The 22,554-nt window shown below is 39.8% G+C and overlaps 1 protein-coding gene across 2 annotated transcripts in view; it reads right to left on the bottom strand.

Annotated features, from left to right (window-relative positions):
- The window catches only part of LOC105930928 (contactin-associated protein-like 4), a 146,282-nt gene that overhangs the window by 6,535 nt on the left and 117,193 nt on the right, over positions 1–22,554 (bottom strand). For both annotated transcript variants that reach the window (XM_036138622.1, XM_036138623.1), the window contains exons 18-21: positions 19,549–19,788; positions 14,962–15,186; positions 13,739–13,875; positions 6,560–6,647 (exon numbers count right to left, since the gene is read on the bottom strand). In XM_036138622.1, the coding sequence (XP_035994515.1) occupies positions 6,560–6,647; positions 13,739–13,875; positions 14,962–15,186; positions 19,549–19,788 (690 nt within the window). The remainder of the gene's footprint in view (positions 1–6,559; positions 6,648–13,738; positions 13,876–14,961; positions 15,187–19,548; positions 19,789–22,554) is intronic.

Genomic DNA, 22,554 nt, shown 5'->3' with positions numbered 1-22,554 from the left:
TAAGAGTCTTTTGCCAGACGGAAAATAATCTTTTTCCAATTTTTCCCGGAAGGTGTACACTGCAAAAAGAGAACTAAAAATAAGTAAACCTTACTTGAAATGAATGTATTTCTCTTTGATTTGAGCAGGTAAATAAGATTATTTGCCAATAGAATGAGTATTTTTACCCTTAAAATATGATAATTAGATATACTGCACTTTAAATAAGACGATAGAGATGAGTTGTTCCTATTTGAAGTGTAAAAAAATCTTATTCCATTGGCAAACAATCTTATTTACCTGCTCAAATCAAGGGAAAATACTTTCATTTCAAGAAATACTTTCTTATTTTGTGTTCTATATTTGCAGTGTGTTATTCTGGTAATTTGTCTAATATCAGTGGTAAAGGTAAGAAGTGGTGCATAGTGAGACGACTAGCACTAAACTAGCATGCACATTTTTCTTCTGTGTGCCAAATCTACGTTATAACACAAGTAGCTAGGAGTGAAGTCAACGTTTTTGGCTGATGTTTGTGTGACCTTTCAGCAGACTGTCTAAAGAAAAAAAAATCCTTCCTTCAGCCCTGAAAACCTTCCGGAGTAGATTGGCTTCATGTTTTGTGCAGCGTGCACCTGCCTCTTGCCCAGGAATGCCTGGAGAGACACAGGAGTGTGCAAAAATGTCAGTCTCTAGGTGTGCAAAGCTGTGCGTCGAAACACTCACGCTGGAAATTTCACTCAGGATGTGGTTGCAATGTCACTGCGTCAGAAAGAGTTTAAGTACCTTTGAAATGCACAGAATATTCAGGATGCACAGTTTCTCCTGTTCCTCCACACTTTGGAGATAAGGCTCCGATATTAACCGAAGACAACTGGAAGATTACCTGCTGATTATTCACCTGCCCCTTGGAAGCATAAACAAAAAAAATATAAAAATAAAACTCCAATCTAAGCTCCAGGATGATGAGGAGCATCATCCTGGAGGCCGTGCGTTCTCCCGACTCCTGCCTGCCTGCATTCATCAAACTAAAAGACAAAAATCTTCCCTCTCCACCGTTATCTGCTGCTTTTACTGACTCAGTCCCCTCCATCTTTCACCGGCTCTCCCTCACAGCAGCGTAAACAGCAGCTGTTACAGCCGACAGCGGCGCCGTAAACAGCTGCATCAGATGACGGAGAGCTGACCGCCGCCGTTACCTGAACACATCTGCATGTTGATGAGGGCGGCAGGAAACATTACAGCAGGTCTTTCAGCCGCTGCTCGCCTCGCTACATCACGTCTCTCCCTCTCTCTGTCTCCCTGTGTTCCTTCTGGCTCCATTAGTTAGCCTGATGGATGACGAGGCGCGCAGGAAACGACGGGGAATCCACTTCGCCGCTGCTTTTTCTGATTCTGATCCGACTCTCCGCCATCGGCGGTGACGGCGGGTCACACGCCGACACGACGAGGTTAAAGACACGCTGCGGCCGTCCGGCTGTGCAACGACGTCCCACATCTTCACATCAGACTGCCACTAAACGTGGATTCATTAAACCACCTGAATTGTGGCTGTTTGTGATTTGTGTTTAATTAAAAATGAACACCTTTTGTCTTTAAGAACAAAACACATCCAAGTTTTTATCATTTTTTAATCCGTTATTTTTCCACATAATAATAAGCTAAATAAAATTATTTGCCAATGGAATGAGAATTTCTAACCCTAAATTAAGATAATTAGCTAAACTGCACTTGAAATAAGATGATAGAGATGAATTGTTTTTATTTTAAGTACAAAAATCTTATTCCGTTGGCAAATAGTCTGATTTACCTGCTCAAATCAAAGAAAAATACACTAATTTCAAGAGGATTTTACCTACTTTTAGTTCCCTTTTTGCAGTGTATATATATATATTTATATATATTTTTTAGCTAACATTCTTGTTTGCTTGATTTAGCCATATTGTATTTGGTCTATAGTCTGCAAACGTATACTATCCCAGGTTTGTTTATGTTTTGCATTTCTACAGATCATTTACTATAACGTCTTGATTAGGGTTAGGGTCAATTCAGCTTCAGTTTGTATTCATTGTTTGATCATTTAACTTGTGCATTTTATTTAGGTGAACTTACCTGACTTATCTGTGTTTCAGGAGGAAGTGTTAATTCACTTCCTGTAATTGCGGCTTCCTGTTTGAGCTGACGTCACAGGAAGGTACCAGGTGAAGAGGGGGAAGGGATAGCTACCTGAGATTTGGGCTTTGGGTAGGGTCATTCTGTCTGGATTTAATTTTACATTGTTGTGGCTACACTCAGAGATGTTGCTGATATGATAAGATAATATAGAACTTTATTGATCTCACACTGGGAAGATTTACTTGTGACATCGGCTCTTATAAGCAACAGAAGGTGCACAAAGGAGGAAAAGGTGCATCCAGATATATACAAAAAATAAAAAGAAGAAGAGATTTAAGGTGACTTATATACATCCAAGTGGCGCCAGGTAAAAAAAACAGTGTGGTTTCTGTTTTTTTAAATAAGTAAATAAAAGAAGTGAGATAACTGACATAGGTGCTAGCTATAATACTACAGGATTATTGCACAGTTATTGCAGTGTTATTACACCAGGTTATAGTGCAGTGGCATTGTAAAGTCTGATGGCAGCAGGGATATGAACTTGATTTTGTAAAGTGCCTTGAGATGTGATTTTGTAAAGGGCCTTGAGATGACATGTTTCATCAATTGGCGCTATATAAATAAAATTGAATTGAATTGAATAAACCATATGTGGTAGCGCTCCCTGGTGCATTGAAGGAAACAATGATGAGTTAAAAGTAGAAACTGTTATGGCAAATGGAGGCCATTTTGTCTGCCTGGACATGAAGGTATTTAAGAAGAAGAGAAGTTGGAAAGGTTCAGAGGGGAGCAGCGAACCAGGTCAGTGTAGCCGAGCGTTTTACGTTCAGTTATGACCTGTTGTGCCACGTCAAGTTAATATTGTAAATATTTTTTCCAACATCTTTTTTGTAAATAAACCACCTGCTACACTGGGCATCTTTTGCCTACTGCCTTCTTTTGCCACTTTGGCCAGGCTATCTTACAATCCCATTTAATTTCCTATGGCAAAATAAGATAACATATCTGTGTAGAATTAAACAAGCACACCTTTCAGGTTTTCCTGCATAAAGTAATTTAAGAAATCTGCAGTTCACGTTCAACCCAAACTAGCGACATCTATAGTTGTCTAACGTTTATGACATTCTCTCAAACTAACGCTGAAATGAATGGGTGTTGCCCCTGGAATCGACAGTGCGGCTGGAAGCTGCGGCCTCTCAGCCCCTCGTGTTATTTGCAACTTTATTTCAGACACTCTTTGAAGGAGCCGCTTAGAGACAGCATGAATAAATCATGGCGCGCTCCCAATTACTCTTGTCACCCTGAGCCTCTTACAATTCCCTGTCTACAAATGCACATTTAGGTGGATAAATCACAGCAATAAAACACCACAGATTTGGGACTCTTTGCAATAACGCAAAGAAACAAACTCTTATGCACGTCAGAAATAAATAAAAAAACCCTAAAAAACTAATTGTACAGGAGCTTTGCACAGAGTAGCACTTAAACTCGCTGAGGGGAGATAATCCAAAGGCTAACACGGACGCATGGATGTGCTTAAAGGCAGCTTCTTTGCGCTGCAAGAGGAGCGCTCCTGACCACCAAATTAAGTCTTAAAAGAAACAAAAGACGGAATGAAATGCAAATTTCACCAGGTTCTGCAGAGCCTATAAATATAACCCCTTTGTTGAAAATTATGCGTGTTCAAACGGAAACGTCTAAAACAAGCAGGATAATTGCCCCTGAGAACAGGCCATGCACGAGGCTGTTCTAAAAAGTCGATTATGAAAAGCGTTTGTAGCACAACGCCAAACCTGGCAAGTGTGGATATGTGTGGGGGATGTTCGGTAAGCGTGACACCTGAAGCTAACAAATGGATTGTTGCTTTTAATAATATGCATTTAAGTCGCATTCATCAAAAGCTGTTGGCTCCAAACGCTGAACAGCCTCTCAGTGATCCAACAGACCCAACGCATTTTCAGCAAAATCGTATATTTTTCCTCCACGTTTTTTATTCACTTTGCCACTAATAGGGTACAACTTGCCATCAAAGACCAAGTTGCCAAATATGTGTTAAAATCCAGCTTGTACAGAGTCAGTTTCACAATGACTAAAATAGATAAAAAGGACAAAACTTATCAATCTGTCGATGCATTCAGCCATTTCCTCTTTTGCACATGACGTTTTTGTCATAAACTGTAGGGATTCAAACATTTGACTACAGGGCTGCATCTGAAATGTTTTCCCAGCTCCTGTTTTTTGACCTTTCATGGGGTCAACAGTAAGAAATCTATCCTGGGGAGGAAAGCAGCTTCAAACTCTGACGTCAATACGTGAAGGAAACAAGGATGTTACAAGTCAAATCCGGGCCTACTGCCTTACAAAAATGAGCTACAAAGTGCGTGCTTTCTTCTCTTCGGATATTTTCAATACTTTCCGTGAGGTGGGCTGTGCTTATACGTCATGTCACGCAAAGGATTGTGGGATTCCTTATAGCTCCTTGGCGCCAGTAACACGGCACACGGCTAAAGGAGCTGTGATATGAAGCATACAGGCTCCTTTTCCTGCCTCCTTCACTGACTGCACTATCCAGACAGCACTTCTACTTTGGCTGAAGAGTCCTTACCAATTAGACCTTTTCAGATGCAGCCCAAATCAATTTTTTTTTAATGTTTTTTTTTTTTTTTTTCATGTACTCAAAATTCCCTTTAAATGATTGTTTTACTTGACCAGAGGCAAAGATTCGGGCTTTGCTCATATTTTGGATACTCTACTCACTGAGAAAGACATTTTTTTGTCATCTGCATATGGTTTCTCTTCCATAGATGAGCATCCTTCTGCAGTGTGTAGAGTGAAGGTCTGGACGTACCGTGTTACATATCTTACTTTAAGTGGTAAGAGTAACACTTCATTTAATCTGATTTCCACCTGTAAAAACAGGTTTTCGGGCTGGTTCAACAAGCTCGGCAAAGTGGACAAGGCTTTTGGAAAGTCTAAAAATTTTGTTTTCTGTCGATTTGGATTGGATTTACATTTACTGTTGTCAGACATGTTGAACAAAAGAGGAAGAACTGAGCTTCACAGATAAGAACGCAGATTTTCTCTGTGCGTCAGAAGACTCTGTGGCTCCTGCCACCGAATGACATCTATGTGTTTGATTAACACTCTCCATCCACCTCACACTCTGCAGTGACCCCAGCATCGCTCTTTACGGCATAGACTTCACCACACACCCGCTTTGACTCTGTTGCCGGGCAGATAAGATGGGTGTTTTGTGACTAGCATGTTAGCCGATCCTTAGGGCTTCCCCTAATTGAGAGAGGGGTATTTAGTGATCATATATTCTGACGCTCCTCATAATAAATCAGAAAATCTTGCGTTTTGAATAAGCTTTGGTGTTTTGTTTTTACTCCCTCTGCACAGATGCGGCCAAAGACAGGCAGACACAGTCTGGGACAGTAAGAGTTAACCCAGGTAATCTCGCCTTGGACCAGAAATTAAATTATCCACAACCTAGGACTGTAATCAGGGAGGCTATATTGGATCAGTAATTGGGTCAGGGACTGACTGTTTGATTTTTAATAACACAGGGTTCACAATTAAAATCTTGACTCGGGTGCGGCGAGGGCAGAAAGACGTGACCCGAAGTACCGAGGCGTCAGTTCACGGTTGTGACGGGTACGAGTTCCAGACACAGAGCGCTTTCCACTCGTTCCCCATCTGGCAACGGTCAAATAAAGGCCCCGAAAAGAGTTAAAAACTAATTTTGATCTGTATTCCTCCCTGTGCATCAGAACCACTTCATGTGAGTCCTGGTCTCGTCACACTCCCCACTAGCTCCAAACCCACAATGCATTGCATCCAGCAGGTGCGAGACATTTTATTCTGGAGGCAGCAAGCGTCTTATCATCCCAGACCTGAGGAAGATCTAATAATCTGGAGCAGAAATTCTGTTTTTTTTTTTTAACTCCCTCTAAGCTTTTTAAAGGCTCTAAAACTTCCAGCTGCAGCTGTTTATGACAGAAAAGGAGAAGAACAAATTTAACGGCTGTTTTCATCTCCAAAGCACCAGGCAGTCTCTTCAAAGGCCGCGCCGCAGCCAAAAACGGCATGCCTCGTTTTAGGGACTAGGATTAAAAATTGCTTCACAACAAAAGTTACTTCAGAAATAAAAGGAACGTAAGGTGTTCACTATTTCTGAATGACCGAAGTTTTTACTTTTTATTTAATCAAACTGCAATAAATCCTTCAAGACTGTTACTTTTTAACTTAAAATCAGAATCAGCTCCTCTAAAGTAGACTTGGCATTTTTGAGCATTCAGTATAATAATGTGATGTTTTTTGTGTGTAGTAATGATGTATTTAGGGTATTTTTTTTCCTGTGATTCTTGTGAGAGGGAACACGCTGAGTGTCAGATGAGAGCGAACAGGTCTGAGTGCTTTAAAGCCAAAAATATCCATTTCCTGCTCTCAGTGCCTCTTCACTTACCATGCACTCTCCCCAACACCAGCGACTTAATGGCATTAAACTCTCCATCAGATGAGAGGTTGAAGTCTTCTTCTGCATTCTGATCAACCTGACAAAAAAGAAAAAGAAAATTATAATTAGTTTCCTTCAGTGTAAGTCCAATCTTTAGTAAACTTTTCTGTATGTGACATATAATTACGCACCAACAAAAGAGTTTACAGTTGAAGAAGGGAGAGTTTCCTCAGGAAATTAACTCTAAAGAGTCTCATGTTTTTGTAAAGTAAAAAAAATAAACATTTACTATTAATTATTATTATTATTTCATTTAAGTGGAGATCAAACATCCATTTTTTTCAGAGTGACTTCCAACTTCACATTTAATTTGAGTTTGAACCTAAAAAATGTTAAAACCTAATAATTTTGTGAATATTTAATAAACTTCAAGTCTAAGCCATGAAATTCATGAAACACAGAACTTGGACTGAACATTTTTATTTGTTTAACTTTGCACTGGTTTTAATATTATGGGTTGCAGATTAAAGTCAGAGAAAAATCCTTTTTCAGTTGTGTGATGCAAAGCAAATTAAATATTTTGAATTCCCAGCCATACCTGCATTACAAAATCTGAACCTATTTGAAGCCATTACTGTCACGGCTAATAACCCTTTTTGATTTTGTACTGGACTTTTTATAAGATGTTTCAGATGTCTAGAAACATTCAGCAACCATTAGGCGCCATCTTAGTCTTTCACTCTCCAGCCATTTACATTTGCATCTGTAAATGCATCTCTCAGTGAGATTCCGTCTCAACGCTTAGGAAAAACACGGAAACAAAACAGCAGCACAATGTTGGATAAAACATTCGCAAAACTGCAACAAAACAAACTAAAATAAAAATAAGTAGAAATAAAAATATGTTGAAAAAAAAAGAGCAAAAATTTAAAAAAATACTAAGAATTTTAAAAAATACCCTAAGTTGCACATTGTGAAATGATTAAATATCGTCTTTATTGCACATGGGAAGAAAGAAAGAAAGGCGGGGAAGTTTCCCCCCTGGACAAAGCACCAGTCTGGTGAGTGGGGGAGGGCCTTCATGTTGTTTAGAGACACATCCCGACAAAGCCAGGACAATACAAAACTGGTAGTTTACTATAATCTATTTGAGATTTTATTTAACAAACATTCACGTTGGTCTGACCTAAAACAACGGGTTAGTATCTGGAAAAGCACTTTATGGCCACTGCTGCTGTTGGCGACTGATCTGTTATGCTGTGGGCTTGTTTCTTATCTAAAGGTCCTGGAGACCTTGCATGAAGTCATGGAGTCTTGAAACACCAGGACAATGGTTTTGGAAAGTCTAAAAATGTCTAAAAATTTTGTTTTCTGTCAATTTTATTGGATTTACACGTATCGCTGTTAGACATGTTTAAAACAAAAATCTGGTACCATCTTTAAGAAACCCTAAAATTGGTCTATTAGCAGGACAATAATGTGAAAACATATGGCATCCTATGCAGAACACCCTATGTGACATAACTTACCAGTATTTTCATTTACAATGGCATCCTTGTAAATGAAATTACTTAAATTAAATTTGTCAACCAATTTCCATTACATCAAATTGGAAACAGACACAACTGACATATTTTTTCCCCCTTTCCTAGAACTTATGATGCAGATTTAAATTGAAGCTTGTGGCACTACATTATACAATAAATGCAGTTTAAAATGTATCTAGATAATTACAAGTAATGTAATTTAGTATGCAATGATAGTATAGCTCTGTGCTGTTCCACTCACAGTAAGAATACGTACATAAATTTCATGTGACTTGATATATTTGACCAAATCCATGTTTCCTGGACTGTTTATACTTGGGAGTCAGAACATGAAACGCTTCCTACGACGAAGCCAGGACTTTATTTTTCGCTCCCTGTCAGTCTGATGTACTACTTTTTCAGCCGTAATGGAAAACTGTCTGTAAACCCAAAAGGAATCGTGCACAAAGGGCACTCTGATAACAGCCAGAACATGGCAATTCGACATAGCGCTGGAGCGATTTCGCCTCTACCGGGTCATTTTTTTACGAGGTCAGGGAGGAGGAGATGATGATATAGTGTCCACTTGTGAGACCATCAGGAAACAGCTGCATGAAACCCTCAGCGAGGCTCACCCCGCATCCTAGGAGCAGTTTGATAACAACGTAGTGATTCAGGATGATGGAAACAGACACCGTGAAGCGCACTTCATATTTCACCGTAGCCCCACATGGGGCGGATCACGATGAGGTCACCTTGTATTTGATCTCGCATTGTTTATAATTAAAGAGACATTCAGGCTACTGCCTCCTGGTTCTAAGCGCCGTGCTCATACATCAAACCAGGCTGCTGTGTGAACAGGCTGGAAGATTTGCTGGATCCAGATAAGATTGCTGTGCTTCATCTTTCATTTGGACGTTAATTTAATTAGTTGGCTGATGTGTTTTCAACTAACATGAAACGATTGAAAGTTGGTTTTGGCGAGCGCTCGAGGTGGCCTTAATATAGGTAGCTTTTTTAGTACCAGGACCCCGTTTCAGGAAGAACGGCCGATCTGCACTGAGTAGAAAGCAGCTGCTCTGGGCAGATCTACCTCACGCTGTCATACTCAGCGTTTTCTGTGTCAGAACAGGTGATATCGATCAGGTAACTAAACTCAGCGGGCAAACTCCAGGTGCAACCCGGCAGGCATAAAGGGACGTAGCAGCAAATCAAGGTGAAGAATGAAAATAGTGTTTAATCAGTTATGGTTATGTTATAGGTTTTTTTTTTTACGTTTAACTGTAATCAACTAAAGTATTAATTGGCTATATTCAACATTTGCGATTAATGATGGGAAGGTGTGAATTATTGAAATAACTAATATTGATCTTTTTGCCAGAATTTGGCTTCACCCATCTTTCTAAAAAGGAGCTGACACAGATTTTCTTGTACATGTATAGTTTGTGCCAACCTCACTTTATCTTAATCATACACGCTGTATTTAAATTTTAAATTGAGGAGAATTTGACGTTATTTAAGTGAAGAAATGTGCCGTAGCCCAATAAAAATGACATACAGCTGCCTCTGAAGGATTTTCTGCATCACCTACGTTATTAAAAAGCTGCAGTTGGCATAAAAACGAAGAGCAGCACAAATAAATTGTTGAGAACTGAGAACGGCCCCTCGTTGTGTTAGAAAAGCGATGTGCGAGCTGAGAATGTTGAGATAAAATCACTGACAGTGGCGGAAAATGGTAACGCTTGAAAATAGATTAATCCAGAAATGCTAAGACATTTAATCGTGGTCTGATCAGCCTTTCCTGACAGATTTCCGTGAGAGCCTGTATGCTCTCGCAGCATACAGGTTCCACCAGAAAAGGACACGCATTTCCCGACACTTTCTTGTGCAGATCTCAGCTTAGAAGTAGGAAAAACTCAGGGTTAGCCCAAACTACTCTGCTTGGTAGCAGGGTCGTTTTGCTGGATAATCTGGGTAAAGGCTAACCTGACAACAGCCAGATGCATGTCTCGCTCCGCCTAGCTCCACTCACGTACATCTGGGACACCGCCATAGGAATTGTCTTTATTGAAGGCTGGGGTTATCAAAAATTCTTGCATATGATTGGATAAGCCACTTGTCTGTCATCTTTATCGACGTGCTATTTCAACCACTCACATCGAAGCTAACCCGTGACGCTAATGAGAGCGATGCAGGAAGAAAAAAAAAAAAAAATTTTATGTGTTTGCGGCTCTAGTGGCACGCGTTTATTGACAGTGAGCTGACAGGAAGTGGGGGGGACAGGCGGCAAAGCGCCGCGGGTCGGAGTCGATCCCGGGCGGCCCGCGTTGAGGACTAAAGGCCTCCTAACACGGTTTGCGCTAACGGTTAGCGTTTAGCGGCTAACCGCTAACGGTTAGCGGCTAACCGCTTGCCAAATCCGGTCGGGAGAAGGGCGAAAACATGGTTTCCACCAACAAAAGCCTTCAGAGGCGTTCTCTGATGTTCTTTTAATGAAACAATATTAGGTAGATTGGACAACACGGAAGAAATAGCAGCATCAATGCTAACGCTTGCTTCCTCGATGCGAGCCTCCATTGTTGTTGGAATCTCACGGTTGCTTCTCCGCTACGTCACATCCGGGAAACACCCGGAAACACCCTGCGTCCTGATTGGCCAGACCATAAATTTGGTTGGGGAAATCACTTTCAATGAGCGATGTCCCAGATGTATGTGAGTGGAGCTAGGCGGAGCGAGACATGCATCTGGCTGTTGTCAGGTTAGGTAAAGGCTTCTGAGCTTTGTGAAACCCCAGAATGACTCTGGACATCCACTAATCCAGCTTTCTGAAACAAGGCCCAGGTCAGTCAGCAACATCTCATCACTGCTTAAATATGCACACGGTACATGTGTCCAAAGGATGGTTGCCTCCTTGTTTGCAGCCAATTCATGATTGAGGCGATCGGCTCTGAATAGTGCAATAAAATCCAAAAATGATGCCCTCACTAGTAACACTGCTGCATCCGAAAGCTCAGGATTTTAGTTTTTGTCTCAGATAACAAGCTACACAGTAAGTGTGTTGGGGCTTAATATGAGTCTGGGTGAGTTTTAGTCAGAATAGTCAGAATAGTTTTAGACAGGCATTACAGAAAATAGGAAATAACACACAATACATATTTTTCTGGTCAAACTGGTGTTCAATTGAAATTATTTGAACAACTATGCCCCTAATTGTTTAGAAAATTGAACAAAATCTCATCAGCTCACACTGACAAAAAATAATTTAAAAAAATCCATAAATCATCTAAGAATGCACCTCCACTTCGGGCCACGCGGTATTAGCAAACCTCTGGTTGAGTCCAACGTGTGTTAGGAACAGATGCAGCTTTGTGACGAGAAAACAATTATTATTATTATTATTTTTATTTTTTTTATAAAATATAGATCAGCCAGATGCCTGCACAAGGTGAGCATTCATCCCATGTAAGTGTTTTACATGTAAGACTGTGGAGGGTGGAACTCAACAGACCAAACAAGTTCGTTTTCTACCGTATTTAATGATCATTTGCGCAAAGTAAAAAACACCAACGTAAATTCACACTAATTAAAAAGAAAATATAATAAGATATACTGTCTTGTCAAAATGTATATAAATCAACTCCCCCTCCCACCCACACAATTTATACATTTTTGCTTATTTTGTGAGTTTTGTTATTATGAACTTAAAAAAACAATATGAATAATACAGTTGAGAGGCAAATCTGCTGTAAATATATTATTTTTCATAACTTGTGCTTTAATTGAACACATTTTGAGAATGAGAATATCATCTACAAGAGATTAGCATTGCTCAGAAATCTGTTTTTTCCTTAAAGGCTACCCATGAATTAGTCTAATGAGGAGCTGTAGCTCTACCAGCGTCTATAAAGCCAATATTAAAAACCTACTAAAGCTGCACAGACATGCAAATATTCACTGAATGTGTGTTTCCAAGTGAATGAGACGCCACCGTACCGAACATTGTTTTTGTCTGGTTTTGCTGTTGTACATTTTCTTTGCGACTTGCCAGAGGACTACGGACACAAATTAGCTTCAGCTATACTATACGGTGCACAAATGGCACCATTTCTGTTTGAGTGGCACACTGTCCCTTTTTAAACAAAGTTGTGAAAGAAAGCTAAAAAAAAAAAAAAACACTACCTACTCTCTCACACACGCATAGACTTCATGTGTACATCTATAATTTATTGCTATTTTCTTGTCTTGCTTGAATATATGGCTTTGAAGCACAGCCTTATCGTTGTTTCCTTTTTATTTTTGGCCTACATTTACAATTTACTTTCAAAAAAAGTTAAAAAAACCAAAACAACTGGACTTTTTTTCGAAGTTTGAAGACGTTTCTCTTCCCATCCAGAAAGCTTTCTAAATTCAAATGTCTGGAGTAGTGTGGAGTTCCAAGCTTTATTTTATTGCCAAAAAAGCCTCGTTATGACTAAGATAACATGAAAATTAAACTGAAACTGGTCCACCCCTTAGCAATGGGGAGTCGTTAAGGTCGTTATTGACCCGGTTTACAGGGGAGATGTTGTGATCACCTGCATGGAGGTGAGGATTGAGGTGAAGATTATAAGGAATCAAACCTATTGCTGTGTTGTAAGTTTTTGAAAGTTGACACCTGAGTCCTCCTCCTCTGTTTAAATTGCTCTCTTAATGTAAATGGCTTACTTCCTTATTGAGAAAGCTTTCTGGATGGGAAGTGAAACGTCTTCAAACATTGGAAAAAAGTCCAGTTTTGTTTTTTAACTTTTTTTTGGAATGATCATGACCTGGATGGCTGAGAGAACGTCCACCAGCAACTTACAATTTACACAAGTTATGATTTAAAAATCTTTGGTGTTGATGTAGCGACATGAAATGGCCTTTCTTTTTTCATCCAGGTGCAACCAGACAGGCATAAAAAGGACGTAGCAACAAATGAAGGTGAAGAATGAAAATACATTTTAATCAGGTATGGTTATGTTATAGGTTTTTCTTGTGTTTAACCGTAATCAACTAAAGCATTAATTGGCTATATTCAACATAAAAAGGACATAGCAGCAAATAGCGACATGAAATGGCCTTTTTATCGTGTGAGTATCTTCAGTAAAAGTTTGAGGACCGTAGCTCTAGAAGGCAGTAAGTTCTCGGTCCATCGTCAAAGTCTCATCTGGTTTTCATGGATGCAGTATCGTGTATCGGCACGTCTCGTTTGGCGCCTCGTCTCGTTTGGCGCTCCTCCTCCACAGAGAAACGCACCGAGCTGCATGAGCGCCTGCTTTTATTTCACAACTTTAAAACCCGAAAATGCAAAATGTAATCAACTGACACGCGGCGTATTTTTCATGAAACTTGACATTTTAAGCCAACCTTTCCACGGAAGGACATTTACCCCCAAAACAATAGCAAAGGTTCGTCGGTCGGCTCAGATTATGCAGATTATGCGACAGATTGGAGCTACGCGGCTTCTGCTGCTCTTTCGTGAATAGCTAGCAGCGCCAGCGCGCTTCTAGGTGAAGATAATAGGGTCATGTATTTTCCAAAATATCAGGGGCATTTTCTAGATAAGGGAGACAATAGACTCTTGAAAAGTACCCATCCTCCGACTGGAGAGGAACAAAGGAAAAGCTTCGGGGAGAGGTAATACCTGCACCGACACGGCGTGTGCCAGTCTCCTGATGGTAATGCTGTGCAGCTGTCCGTTGGCCAGACCCCCCACGCTGCTGCTCCTCAACACTTCCGCGTCTCGGCTGCCTTCCAGCTTGTATCTCACCTCGAGTTTATCTGAGCACAAAGAAAGTTTTATTTATCCAACCCCCAGGTTAAACTTTTTTTTTTTTGCCTCTCTTGAGGAAAATAGCCTCGTCTTTGTTCCTTAAATCTCTCCACCTCTGTTTGAGGAGGCCTTTTTCACCTCGCAGATGAATCAGAACGATGAGTATCTCAGTTAATAAAGCTTTTCATGCTAAGAGGATTAGCGGGTAATTCCCCCATCTATCCAACAACTCTAAATCTAATTAATTTTCATAATATTGGGAGCATTAGAAGTGAACTCAACGGAACCATTGTTTCTGGAGGCTTTTAAGATTACGAAGGATGAATTGAACCTCGTCCTTGTAACACGAACATGTTTACTTTATTACAGTTTTTATTATGATTATTCCCATCATGAACAGTTCGGGATTAAGATTCACTGTAATTTTCTTTTCAGTGGCAAACTGTTTATTGAGAAATAATCCCCGTTTGTCAGAGTTTTACTTGACTTCTTGAAAAAAAAAGATGACAACTTCTTTGTGGTGGATTCAGAGGAAGCTTTTAGGGACTCGTGTTGGATTTTGAGAGCATTTACCTGACGACTCCACGGCCAGAACCTTAATGCCCTGCTTCGCATTAGCTTTCTGAGTCATTAGTACCAGGAAGAGAATCTATTTAAAGCTAATCTAGGTGCAAAGTGCCAATTTTCTGAGACTCCTGGATGCTGAAGATGTAATTTTAAGTTCAAAGTTTTACAATTTCCACTCTTAAAAGACACAACTTAATTATCCAACAAAGTTTGCGGCGGTTTTATTAAACATTTCCCTGATCTAGCCCCTATTAGCGGCCCAATTTCCGGAGGCCTGTTTATTGTGTCTCTGTGATAAAAGCACAACGCCCAACAGCTGGTGATGCCGCGCTGATTAAAACCCAGCGGGTGTTAATGAGGTAAACCCAGATGGAGAGAAGCTCTGGAAGATCCTTATGGAAATGACGAAGATGCAGAAGAAAGGGGCCAAGAAGTTAAAGGAGGAGATGAGGAAACAGGGTTACCAACTGCACCACCGGACAACTTTCTCCTGACCTGCATGGAATAAACAAATAAACCTTTCTCACCGTGCTTGTTGATGAGCACGGCCATGTACTCTCTGTAGTAGGAGCTGACGTAAAGCAGCAGAGCAGGACTCTGCGCCGTCCTAAAACCTATGGAGACGTTCTCCCCTCTGAGCGTGGTGTCGGAGTAGATGGAGGACGGCAGAGCGCTGCGGTTTCTGCTCAACTCGTAGGGCTCCTTGAAGGTGTAGATGACAGACGTTCCAGACTTGAAGTTGGCCGACAGCTCTAAAAAGAAAGCAGCCAGACTGCTGAGTATCAGTGGCAAACAGGCAAACTTTCCCCAGACGCTTTAGAAACACACAGGCACTTGTTTTAAACACTTAGTGAGGACCGTGCCATTCATAAAACAGCCACGCACGGACCAAAAGGAAGTGTGGATTGACACTTCCTAAAAACAAACCTTTGATTTAATCAGTGGGCAGCTAATACCTAACTCATAAAATGTAATCCAGAGAAGATATAAATTCAATTTTAGCAGGCAATATAGGTAGACACCCTATGGACTGGCGCTACTTCGTTCTATGCTCTTAAACAAAGAGACATGTGGTATTACAAATTAATAAATGTATAAATTAATACATTTTATATTTCAATAAAGAGACAAGTTGGATTGTTCATTTAAATTGATTTCACTCTCTCTCACACATACTGTCCTGAGCCTTTTCTACACACCAACAATAAGTTCTTCATATTTTAGCGTGCTGTGCATGCACACAGGTTTTTTGAAGGCCTAGAAAAGTATTTTTTTTTTTCATTTCCATATCATTCCAGTGTCTTACACTACCCTGCTTGCAAATAGGGCTGGAGCTTAAGACCCTTGAAAAAGAACTGTTTTGCACAGCTTCCTGTGTGTGTTTGTACTCCAGGATACTTAATTTGGCAACGTGATTCAGCCTTATTTAGTGAAATACAGCGATAAATTAATAAACATAGAATGATAGTCCATATGTTGGGTTTCTGCATCATTCTCACCAAGTAAAAACTCTTCAGAGCAAATCTCTGCCCAGAATGGTGATCTGCATCGAATCATCCACTTTCAATGGTTATTGCTGCTTAAAGCAACCATAAGTAGCAGAAAATACGGGCAAAGTTGTTCCCTCTGCCTCAACTCCCGTCAGCTTCTATGCTTCTATGGTTTTATCTGCTCATTCACCATGTTTTCCTGTTAGGTTTTGCTCCTCTCCTGTCACCACACATGCGTCGCGGCCATCTTGTGGTAGAACAAACAGAGCGGTAACGCTTGAATAGTTTGCTTGTTTGAGTCAAATAGTGAACAGATCTGTCCTGAATGTCACCTCAACAGACAATAATATGGCACCAATCTGCTGGAGTGACTCGTGATCTGGTGATCATGATCATATGAAGGGAGTTTTTTTCCCCCACTGATTTTCCAAAACCCCGAAAGATCACAGAGAAATGTCAATTTTGGATATGAGCTTGAAACCGAGAGGACTTTACTGTTGAATCTGACCAAAGACACCTAAATGTGGTCTCTACATTTCCTCGGTCGTAAGGAGCCAACACTTCTGGGTGTCTGGGCAGGTAGGCGATGTTTATTTGGCTTTTTCACTGCGGCTTTAAAACTTCATACAATCTTTGGGCTTGTTTTTCTCTAAAGTCATTTGTTACTTTTGTGAGTCGGCGGTTGCGGTTTCTTGGGCTTGTTTCTGAACGTGAAGTCAAGTTTTTTGCCCTTTTTCAGACAGAACGTCTTTTTCTGGTTAAGGCGCCACGCAGCAAGAGAGCGGGACTCAAGACCCCCTCCATAAAATCTTTTTTACGAGCAGTAAAAGTCCCCGGTGTGTAGAAATACTAGGTAAATACGTGCATAGGTGATGATTAGAAGCGGCGTGTGGTGGTTTCCTTGCTGGTCTTCTGCTTCTTTTCATGAATCAAGTTGATGTTTCTCTCACAGTGATCTGGTTTGTGTGTGTGTGTGTAGATGAGACGGGATCTGAGCGTCTGATTACAGCGGGATGATTGACTGTTTTTAAGTCTATTTTCTGCAATAAGCTAATTATAAATTAAAACATAGGCCCGTAATAAACATACATGTTTTTTATTAGTATTAGTTGTAATTCTACACAGATTCAGAAGGTTTCTTCCTCACGTTTGATTTGACATTCTTTTTATTATTAGCATTGAAAACTGTGGGGAAGAGAAATACTTTCTTCCTTTGTTCAGCTATTTGTACTCTTGGGGAAATATTACATGCATAGGAAAAAATGGAAGGAATCCAAACCAAGATTCAAACTATTATTACAAGAAATATTTTATTACAAAAAAAACAATAAAATAACTTAAACAAGAAGGCACAGAGAAACGGACGTTGTCAAAAAGGTTAAAATGCACTAAAAATCAGCAGGAACAACAGATTGTATATTTTGCATTTGCCCATATTCTCATATTCTTCTGTTTCTGCTTTAAAAGCAGATAAAAATCTAAACCTAAAGTCAACTTTTAGGTTTTATACATTGCAGATCTTTAATTAAACGTTGTGGTCCTTGTCTCCACCGCAGCACAAAAAAAAAACAGCTTGCAGAAAGATATAGATGCTTAACCTTTACAACACCCACACACTAAAGCTGAGAACAGAAACTGCCGTGGCTTAAAAGCATGAAACACTGTTCGGGTTCTCGTTCTGCTGATTAGACACACTGTTCACTGAGAGATAGATGTTCAGTAAAGAAAGCATTGCCAGCAAGAAGAATCCAGTGAAAACCAACATATTCACGGGTCAGGAGTACAGTGACCCTAACAGGAAGTGGTTGTGGTGCAGTGAATCTTCCCCCTGATAGCTCTACTTGTGTAATTGCTTCAACTACTATTTATTGGTCTGAAACTCCCAAAATACGATCAAAACGAATGAAGCCTCTTAGGCTACTTGATTCTCAATTCCGATTTTTTGCTGAAATCCGATTGTTTTGAGGTGGCCTTTCCTACTATTAAACATGACCGCCATCATACTTCTGTCCGAAAGGTTCAAGACCGCAAAGCAACCTGAATGTGCGGATAACAAAAGCAGATGTCACAGAGTAGCGTGCTGTTTAAGGAAGTAATGGTAAATGTAATTGTTTCTAGAAGTGTTCAATAAAGTTTTGTTAAAAAAAAACACGAAAAAAGAACAAAACTCGGACACCGCCGGCATCTCTCCTTGCTATTATCAGAAAGGTGTTGAGCAACGGGAGCCCACAATATTAAGACCACATCGTAGTGAGACCAAGTAATGTAAGAAGAAAGCAGCGCCGCTATTAACAACGGTCTTTATGGAGCGCTAACAGCCGCTGCTGTGCGTGGACGTGCAACAAGAAGCAGGAGAGTGACGTGAAAGAAGAAGAAAATGTGACATGACCGTTCAGACTGCGCACGCTTTGAAAAATGTCTAATCCATATCCAAATTAGTAGCACATATGGAAGTGGCACAAATCAGATTTTTTTGTGGGTGAAAAGATCGCAATTGGGTCGTTCACACTGCCATGAAAAAGACAAATATGGGCAAAAATATCGGATTTGGGTCGTATTTCCCTGCAGTGTGAACGTAGCCTTAGATGAGACAAGAAACACCTTTAAGAAAAAGTCCACTTGCCTTTTTATTTAAGTGTCTCAGATTGCCCAGCGGTGCAGCTACACCAATGTTTTGCCTCAGGAATATGTCTACAGCAAATTCACGCTGTTGTAAATTAATTATGTCAGATGTAAACAGTTAGCTACTAGATCTAGTTTAGCAAGTTAAGAAAGTGTAAGTGTAAGAGGACATTATTTAGAAAGGTAGGTTAAAAGAGGACATGATTGGGCCCCTTTAATCTTTGGCTTAAGCTTTGTGACGAGTCTAATTATGCCACAGACAGCTTTTAAACCAACAGTTAAACTTCCCTTAAAAAGGTCCACCAATACTGACCATTTAAAATAATGTACGGCTATCAAGCCAGTTTCTAAAGTTGGTTCAGAGTCATTTTTATGCTATTACCCTTTTCCTGAAGTGCTCAAACTTGTAGCCCCAAGTTAGGGTCCAGCAGCCTTTACAACCCAGAGAGCTATTTCAGCCCTGAGTCCAGCTAAATACAATAACTTTAGAGCTGCTAAAAGTAAATGATTCATCTTCTTTATATTCATTATAGGGTTTTTATGATATATTTTTTCATTTTTAGATTAAAGAGCCATTGTTTCATTTCTAGAATCAAATTGTTATAAACAGAGATTTAATCAATTTTCTTCAATGTTCTACGTCTGTGAAAAGTCAGGAAAAAAATTAGATGGAAAATGCATAGAAAAACTGCTAAAAGAAAATTAGTTTTTGTAAGGATTAAGTAGCTCTTCTAATAATTTTGGACCAAAGTTACTGAGAGCCACAGTGGAGGGTCTAAAGCATTGAACCCTCGGCTCATCCTTACGTCTTTTACCAACACCTATAATTGGCTTATTTCTGGGATCTGTAAATAACATTTTCAACCGCTCTTAATACTAGCTAGTGTTTCCAGTTTTCTTACTTTTGTTCCAGTTGGAGACCAAAGCTATAAGTGTTCATAGCATCTTATTTTTAGACATTTTCCCGCCGTGTTGGACAACTTGCGTGTCCTTTCTGTGTACCTGTGTGACAGAAGACTCCAGTGTAAGCCGACTGGCTGCAGTCACAGTGAAAGCCCCTGGCTCTCTCCACACAGCGGCCCTGGTTCTGGCACAGCGAGCCGTAGCTGCTGCAGTGACCCGGGCAGCCGGGACGAACCCCGGGCGTGATCTTGGCCCTTTCCTCCAGGTCCAGAGTGATGCCGTTCAGCTGCAGAGAGCGGATACAGCCTCGGAAACCCCTCTGCCTGGACGCGGTGCCTCCTACGAACAAGGAAAGAATAAGAAAAGTGCCTCCCCTGTGTGAAATTGGAAAATAAGGACAAAAGCACGTTAGAGCTACTTTTCCTGTCTGTCATCTTTGCTCAAGAGTCTCAATTATCGCTATCTGAGCTGAAAAGCCTGTATTTTTCTTTCTCTGTGGTTTTCTATTTATTCCACCTGACATTTACAACAAATCCACATGTCACATTGGCTCCTCCAGAAGCTGCGAATTGTCAAATATAAACACAGAAAAAGCAACAGGGTGTAGGTGGGAAGGCGCATTCAAAGAAAACGCTAATCTGCTTTCCGTGCGTCTGTCTATCGCATCTTTTCAGCTGCAGACTGGTTCATTAGGAGACTGGCAACCACGGAAAATTTATGTCTCAGACTTTTTTTTTTCTATACACGCAGTCCAACACAGTTTCTGCACCACTTCTTTTTTCCACTGACATTTGTTTAAATTTGTTGCCTAATTGACACGACTTATTGGGTGCATTTCACACTTTCAACCTTTGCATCAAATACATGCAAAGGGTCATATTTTTACGTGGGGAATGAAAAATAAATGACCTTAATATCAAGAATGTTATACTTTATACGGTCATGATGTGAAACTAGGACAAAAACGCACTGTTTTGCTGTTCCTTAATCATTGTTTTATTTGAATGTTATCGATTGAATTAAGACGGTACGCTTGATATATTAAGATAAATTATATTTAAAAAAATATAAATAAAATCCAATTCACAAGAATGTTTTTACATACAAAATAATTTCTGCTCAAAATGTAAATTTTGAAACTAAATTTGCATGGTAAATTTTAAAGTAAATATTTATGTGAACAAAGTTTAAGATGCATTTGTCATTCACCTATTTATTTACTTATCTCAAGGGAAACCGCACAGTGAAATTTATAGTAGATAGCCATTAATGGTTTAAATGTTGAAATAAGAAGGAAAAAAGGGGGTGCAGGGGTGGAGCCCACAATCCCATTTCCTGTCTGCCTACTTTCAAATAAAGGCCCCTAGTGCCACAAAACAAAACAAAAAAAAGGAAAAAAGGGAAAAGGTTTTTGGTTTGAGAAACTCCAAAGGCTTTGGGAGAAATAAACATAATGGGGTTTTATGTATAAACATCATAGTGACATGCAAATAGTTCAACTCTGATGAAAGAGAGATATCTGAGAATTTCCCAGGTGTGCAACTTGTAGACCGAAGTTAGGGTTTTTGGTTTGAGAAACTCCAAAGGCTTTGGGAGAAATAAACATAATGGGGTTTTATGTATAAACATCATAGTGACATGCAAATAGTTCAACTCTGATGAAAGAGAGATATCTGAGAATTTCCCAGGTGTGCAACTTGTGAACCAAGAAGAAAACCACAGCCTTTGCCTGTTAGATTATGGCGGTAAAGTGACCTCTGTTCTGAAAGCGTGAAACTGGCAGAGAAGTGGAAAAAAAAGCTGTTAACTAGAAGGAAGCAAAAGTGTCAACCAAATCACCTTGTGTATGCCTTTAAAAGCGAACAACCTCCACCTGCAGATTCAGAAAGTGTAAAACGGAGGAACCAAGCAGAGAAACTATTGCTTTGAGCATAAAGTGAGCCACAAACCAGCATAGAGCAAATGCATCGGTGACATTACTACATGGTTTCACACTAAAGCAACTTGTTTTGTTCAACATAAAAAGTTAACCGTCAGAACTAGTGCAGTTGTAAAAAAAAAAAAAAAAAAGGTTTTCAGAACTGGAATACACTGCTTAAAGGTTTGAAATGTATTCAACTTAAGTTAAAGAATAAAACATCATCAGGAAGCAGCTGTTAAAGTCCAATAGTAGCTGTTAAGATGTAAATTATTCACCCCCCCCCCAGTGGATCAGGATGTAAAATTATTTTCATTCAACCAAGAAGATAGTCTTTGAGGAAAATTAACACTAGCATCTTCATAAAATATAATAAGGCAACATAGAAGGGGTGTCACATTTGAAAAAAAAACAAAACGCTTTTTAACTAAATTGGAAAAGATGAATGCAGAAATCTTTACTGGCAATACAGCAATGAAAGGCTTCCTAGATCCTTTTGGTTTGTTTCCACTACTATGTTTAATTATTCCTCTTTTAAGATGGGCTCTAGGTTACTGATGGTGGAAGGCCTCCTTACCATCACCCTAATGTTTAGTGTCATTTATGGTTTATTTCTAAAATTCAAGACAGGGTTGTGCCTGGGTAGACACAAAAAGTCAATACTAGTTTCAGTCAGAAGAAACATGTTGGAAACATTTAAATATTGATTTAAGTCCAAATCTTCCTGAGATTTTAATCATTTTGGGTTTAACTATGGCAGAGGAGGAAAACAGAAAATCACTCAGCGAAGGAAAGAAAATGGGCACACCTGTGCTGGCAGCACCTGCTTAATGTCCTATGAATAAATCAATATTTACCCACAATTTCACTGCTGCTCCCTTGTCTAATTTCACTGTTTGGTTGTTTCACTACTAGTTTAGATTCATTTATATGAAGTGATAAACACAATATTTACAGATGGATTAAAACTGATAATGAATGTTGGATTTTCATTCATTTTCACCCAAATCTATCGGCAGCACTGGGGAGCACATGTAGAATGTGAAATGCACTGAAGTGATTAAATTATAAGCTGCAGTAGTCGTAACGTGTGTAGCATCTCAGCATCATTGTAAGTGATTTACATACCATAAGAATACTGTAAATAACAGGCAGGTTCAGGTTTGTTTACACCCTAATGAACCAGG

Source organism: Fundulus heteroclitus, chromosome 6, assembly GCF_011125445.2.
Source record: "Fundulus heteroclitus isolate FHET01 chromosome 6, MU-UCD_Fhet_4.1, whole genome shotgun sequence".
Lineage (NCBI taxonomy): Eukaryota > Metazoa > Chordata > Actinopteri > Cyprinodontiformes > Fundulidae > Fundulus > Fundulus heteroclitus.
The sequence above is the reverse complement of the archived record's forward strand: the minus strand, read 5'-3'. Positions and strand labels throughout refer to the sequence as shown.